We start from the raw sequence: 6,367 nt of genomic DNA on the forward strand, positions 1-6,367 counted from the left end.
TATATATATATACAACATCAATACATGACACTTTTCAGGGTCCATTAAATTAGAGATGTTAGTGAGAAGAGTGATAACATGGTGTCCTTGTTACACGCTACATGTACTTATATTATAGTAATAACAGTAAATTAAGCATAATCACATGCAAGCAACCTTAAACCAAACCCTATTCCTATCCCTAAACCTATAATAAGTACATGTTGTTAATTAATATTAGTCAGTACTTTATTGTACAATTACACAGTAACAAGGACACCTTAAAATAAAGTGTAACCAGAAAAATAATTTTAATTTCATCTTTTTGTTTTTCATAATCACATCATTTTAGTGACATCATCAAAATCTAAATGATATCAATCAGTCAGTCTTCCCCAACACTAGTTGTCCATGTATAAAATACTTAAGCAAATGCATGCATGTAAAACTAAGTAAACTGGGCTCACAGATGTCTTGGGTGCACACGACTGGCATGTTTTTTCGACCCTGAGAATAAAGTGTCATTTCGCACTTAAGGACTGAGAGTGAGTCATGGTTTGTAATGAGGCCGAGCGTTTAGTGAGAGTGGGAGGGATGTGTGGGCATCACAGACTTACAGTCAATGTACTGCTGAAGCTGGATGAAGTCTACCGGCCTCAGCTCTCTGTCATCCGACTCGCCCGGGCCTGACATCACGCCAGAGCCTCTGAATAACACTGAAAGAGGTTGGTGAGAGGAAAACACACAAATGAAAGCCATATCCATCTTCACATTTATGCATTAAGATGTTTTCATGCACTTAAAGTGAAAGGAAAACCCATAATATAACCAAATGCCATTAAGATACTGATGGTGAGAGAAAAGTTTTAGGCCTAGACACAATTATGCAAAATACAAAGCATGTACATTGTTGTCATTCTCGTAACACACCCTGTGGCACATTCCATAAATGCTTTGACAATGACAGACAAAATTAATCACTGTTGCATTTTTGTGTGAATATTCTAATACTGTGTGATAATAAAATAGTCCATGGAGAACCGTTTTATAAAAGAAAGTAACAAGTTCACTTTTTGCCTTTCTGATGTCCAAAATGTTGTTTATTCTTTCAGGCTGAGCAAAGACAATGTGTCTGAAATTATTGCATGAACAGAAAAATATGTCCTGTGTAGTCACACCATACAAGAATTCTGCATTCTGGATATATATAAAAAAGAATATGTTAAAAATTCTGAATGCTGCACAGATTGAAATTACAGCATATACGTCTATACACTACTGTTGTAAATATATATATATATATATATATATATATATATATAAATATATTGTTTAGAGTCGGTAAGATTTTATTTGAAAGAAACAAATACTTTTATTTAGCAGGAAAGCATTACATTACAGTTGTTACATAATATTAATAATAGAATCAGTTTCAAATAAATGTACTTTTGAACTTTCTATTCACCAAAGAAATATGAAAAAGATGTATCATGGTTGCCACAACTATATTGTAATAATAAGAAATGTTCCTTGAGCATCGAATCAGCATATTAGAATTATTTCTGAAGGATCATGTGACACTAATTGTCACGCCCGGTTGCCTGCACCACTGTGAGGCTTTAGAGGGCGTTCCTGTTTTGTGTTCCTGCCTGTTCTGGTCATGGACTCCATTTCCCATCATGCTTTGTTTTCATTAGTGTCTACCTGGTTCAGCTGTGTTCCATTTCCTGTTTGGTCCTGTGTTTGTGTATATTAAGCCCTGGTCTGCTATTGTCGGTGTGAGTTGTTGATAAGTGCTACCTCCTTGTGGTTCCATGTATTTTGGATGCTTATTTCTGTGGATTATCATTAAAGGATCTTGAACTGCATTTGGACCCGCTGCCCGTTGCCTACTTGTGTTCATTCGTAACACTAATGATGCTGAAAATTCAGCTTCGCATAACAGGAATAAATTACATTCTAAAACATATTCAAATAGAAAACAGTTATTTTAAATGTAAATAATTGTACACAACATTACTGTTTTTACTGTATTTTTGATCAAAACAAATGCAGCCTGGGTGAGCATAAGAGATTTCTTTCAAAAACATCTTTTATTGTTTTATTAAAAATAATTTATTTCAAATGTAAGCATTATTTATGCATTAAAAATACAAACACTGGTTTAGACACTATTATGTATGCCAGCCTGGCTATGTAAAACAGCACGTCACATCATCAATCATCCATTTACATAGTGACGTCACTGCGACTTACTCAAGAAACCAAAACTATGCGAGCAGAAAACACAACTCTGCTCAGAGGTCACATGACTAACAAAAAGGTTGTGTTCCCAATTAAAAGAATCATCTTGTGTTCTGTGTATGACACCAGTGGAAAGCTGATAGAAACGAGTTTGATATTCACATATTACTATTTTATTTGCTGAAAGAATAAAGAGTACAACTATGCACAACATTCAAAACATATTGACTGTCAGCTGACAAGATTGTCAGTGAGTATATAGCATTGATTCAAGAACCTAGGGCTAAATGAGACACAATATCTCTTTATGTGTGTGTGTATTATATAGAAACCTCATGCTTCTGGGTTTCATCTGTAATGGAAAATGGATCAGCACTCTTATTAAGAAAAAGGCAGTCTAGGGAGATCATCAGTATGCTAGTCCCAGGCTAACGTTTTTCTTCCTGTGCACATTCATTAAGGTGTCTTCAAACTTTCTAACACAAGGCAAACAGCTTTGATGGAGAAGAAATGGGTGACCTATTTAAAGCAAGTCTATGTCTATTTTTTAGCAACTAATAATAGTAGCAGAAGTAAAAGTTTCATAACAGTGACTCTGCGTGTGTCTGTGAACACAGAAAACTAGCCACATATTTAAAACCAACAAACAAACATATGCAAAGCTCTAGTTTGCTCTAGTATTGAAACTCTAGTTAGTTTCAATAGGAGGAGTACTATAACCTAACCTCTTATGAAAGTTTGTTAGCATGAGAACAATGGTACAATCCACTTTAAAGGTAGTTTATGTTCTTCCTCGAATGATAGAGCTCAGAAACTCTGATGCGATGGAAAAGGTAGCGAGAATGAAGCCCGTACACCCACTCCTCTCATGTGATGTGAGCTAACAAAGGGTCACACCGTTCTCAGTTAATTCCCTCAAAAGGTTAGTGTCGTTGCCTAGGAACTTTGTTTGTGTGGCCTACTCCGTGTATATGTGGGTGGGTGTATGTGTCTGTGTGTGTGTGTGTGTGTGTGTGTGTGTGTGTGTGTGAGAAAGAGAGAGAAAGTAGGGAAAATAGAAGCAATACTTTTCTGTCAACAGCGGAAGCTAGCCGGTGAATCACAGACTATTTTACATACACACTGCAGTCTTATCAATCATTTTGCAATGATAGAAGAAACATATGTTTTAAATGTCACACTTATGTATTTTTAAATCAAGTCGAGGAAAAAGTCGAGGTTCTCTAGCAAATAATCATCTGAATTGCATGTTTTCAAATTGAACGACCATTGAGTCACAAGTGAAATGAAACTACACATTTTCAAATCTGATTTTTCTGCTCTAAGTTGCGGATTTATATTAAAATGGATATATCTCATGGAGAAATCATTAATATACTGACCTGAAATCAAAAGAAAACAAAAATAAATTACAATTAGCATAAATTAGATGAAATAAGTACATCCCCCCACACCAAAATTCTTTTTCTCATAAAAAACATTGTGGAAAAATATCGTTTTCATTACTGTAATACAATAAAAAATTTATTTCTGATAAGAAAATCATTACGTAAAATCAGTATGAATTTAATTCAGTACCAATGTTACTTTTGTGATGTATACTTATATAATTATTATTATTACTTATTATAATATATATTTTTATATATTATATATTTTTCATATGTGAGAAAGAGAGAGAAAGTTGGGAAAATAGAAGCAATACTTTTCTGTCAACAGCGGAAGCTAGCCGGTGAATCACAGACTATTTTACATACACACTGCAGTCTTATCAATCATTTTGCAATGATAGAAGAAACATATGTTTTAAATGTCACACTTATGTATTTTTAAATCAAGTCGAGGAAAAAGTCGAGGTTCTCTAGCAAATAATCATCTGAATTGCATGTTTTCAAATTGAACGACCATTGAGTCACAAGTGAAATGAAACTACACATTTTCAAATCTGATTTTTCTGCTCTAAGTTGCGGATTTATATTAAAATGGATATATCTCATGGAGAAATCATTAATATACTGACCTGAAATCAAAAGAAAACAAAAATAAATTACAATTAGCATAAATTAGATGAAATAAGTACATCCCCCCACACCAAAATTCTTTTTCTCATAAAAAACATTGTGGAAAAATATCGTTTTCATTACTGTAATACAATAAAAAATTTATTTCTGATAAGAAAATCATTACGTAAAATCAGTATGAATTTAATTCAGTACCAATGTTACTTTTGTGATGTATACTTATATAATTATTATTATTACTTATTATAATATATATTTTTATATATTATATATTTTTCATACTGCTGTAATACGAATTAGATTTTTTTGCATTTCAATACGCTATAGACAATTAGGAGGTTTGGTTTAATTGACATGAAAATAATGTCACAATGTAAAAAACTCTTAGTGGGCCTAAAACAGCTGTCAATAGATTACGATTTTTAATCTTGATTAATCGCACCCTTTTTGTCATGAAATTAAGCAGAACACTATTTGTCTTGTTTAACACTTCTTATTTATGTTGATTTTTAGTCTTACGTGTTTGGCGTGAATTATGACAGTTTTTCATGATGTTCAACCAAATGACAATAAGCATGACACCAACAGGATGGTCATATTTGATACTGACAGTCTTGCTTCACACCAGTTTTAACAGTCAGTTGCTGCAGTTTACAACTGCTGCTGGCTGCAGGTCTTGGTCTCTCTCTCTCGCTGTCTGTCTCTGTCTTTCTGAATCTCTAATTGTTTGGGTTGAGCACAGAAGCGTGGTAATTTGATTCTGGGCTTCCTCCTCACTTATTTGCATGCATAGCTCTCTGTTTTATGGAGGGAGACAAATCTCTGCTTCACCAAACACTTAGTCCAGTAAAACACAGCGCTAAGGGCTCTTTGTGGCTCGGCTCAAAGTACACCGTTTTTGAGACCACCCACAAAAACAAGATGCAAACCATAACATCACACTTTTAGACTATAAACTGTTTTCATTTTTCAGAAACAGCTGCCTGTCATTTATACAGTAAAGATGCACATTCATTCATGCCAATGTGTCCATTAGCCCAGGTGGATAATTTGTTTGTTTTTTTACATTATAGATGAGGGTTCAATTGGATATCATTATTGATTACAAGGATCTCAGGTAATTTTTTATAATGAATGCCCAGACAACCAATATTTAATAATATTACATAAATAAACTCAAATTATGTCCTTTATTTATTTATTTAGCAGTATAACATTCTGTATAATGTACAGTCAGCTGCTCCTTATCGCTAAATACATATATTTGAAGCTGTATGCTGTTGGTTCTACTATTCTAATATTACACTTGGCAGCCCCCACGAGTGCATGAGAGTCATGTGTATCTTTAGATGGTCATTCTTATGTCATCCTAAACCATGCAGGTAAAAATGTCAGCAGAATTACAGAAATGTCAATAACATTAAGGAAGTAGTGGGTGTTTGTAGTAGTTAGTTTAATGTTGCTGAGAGATTCCCCTGTATTGTGCATTGTGGCATGCTTCTCTCTTCCTGTATTTGTAATTTGTTAGCTGGCAGTGCACTTAAATAGTTCAAATAGTTCAAATATTCCATGTACACTCCTTTTAAAATTTAAAGAATGTTGTATAAACTAGCTCTGCAAGCGCCGTTTACAGGTAAAGTACTATACTAAAAGAAAACATGCAACATTGCAACAAATTCAATTACTGCAGTAAATCACCCAGCCTCTTTCACTATCTCACCTATTAAGTTGCATTTCCAACCCACTTTACCAGAAAAGCTGGACTCAGAACACAACATTGACTAGACAGAGGTGCGGTGAGTGATTCTCACACAAGATTACAAGCCTGTTCTAGTGATCTAATATTAGCAGTTCACGTATTATTTGCCTTTACAATGCCTTTTAAAACTATTTTTAGGAACAATACTTTCTAAAGCTTTGTGCTGTTTGTACAAGCTGTCGCCTTGTGTCAAGTCAAACTGCTGCTTTGTATCTGCAAGAGTTTATATATTCAAGTGTTTTCCCCTTCCTTTTCCAGAGGAATATGTGATTGCTCAAAGGTTGCTCTTTCATAACTCAGGAGACGTAATGAAGACCTTTATATATATACAGTGGGTACGGAAAGTATTCAGACCCCCTTAAAT

At 34.1% G+C, this 6,367-nt stretch overlaps 1 protein-coding gene across 1 annotated transcript in view; it reads right to left on the reverse strand.

The window, feature by feature from the left end:
- Window positions 1-6,367, reverse strand: part of LOC107671885 (diacylglycerol kinase alpha-like) — a 28,849-nt gene that overhangs the window by 14,913 nt on the left and 7,569 nt on the right. The window contains exon 2 of the mRNA XM_016464885.1: window positions 597-695. Within this exon, the coding sequence (XP_016320371.1) occupies window positions 597-672 (76 nt within the window). The 5' untranslated portion in view covers window positions 673-695. The remainder of the gene's footprint in view (window positions 1-596; window positions 696-6,367) is intronic.

The sequence above is a fragment of the Sinocyclocheilus anshuiensis genome, unplaced genomic scaffold, assembly GCF_001515605.1.
Source record: "Sinocyclocheilus anshuiensis isolate Anshui unplaced genomic scaffold, SAMN03320099.WGS_v1.1 scaffold1089, whole genome shotgun sequence".
In the NCBI taxonomy this organism is placed as follows: Eukaryota; Metazoa; Chordata; class Actinopteri; order Cypriniformes; family Cyprinidae; genus Sinocyclocheilus; species Sinocyclocheilus anshuiensis.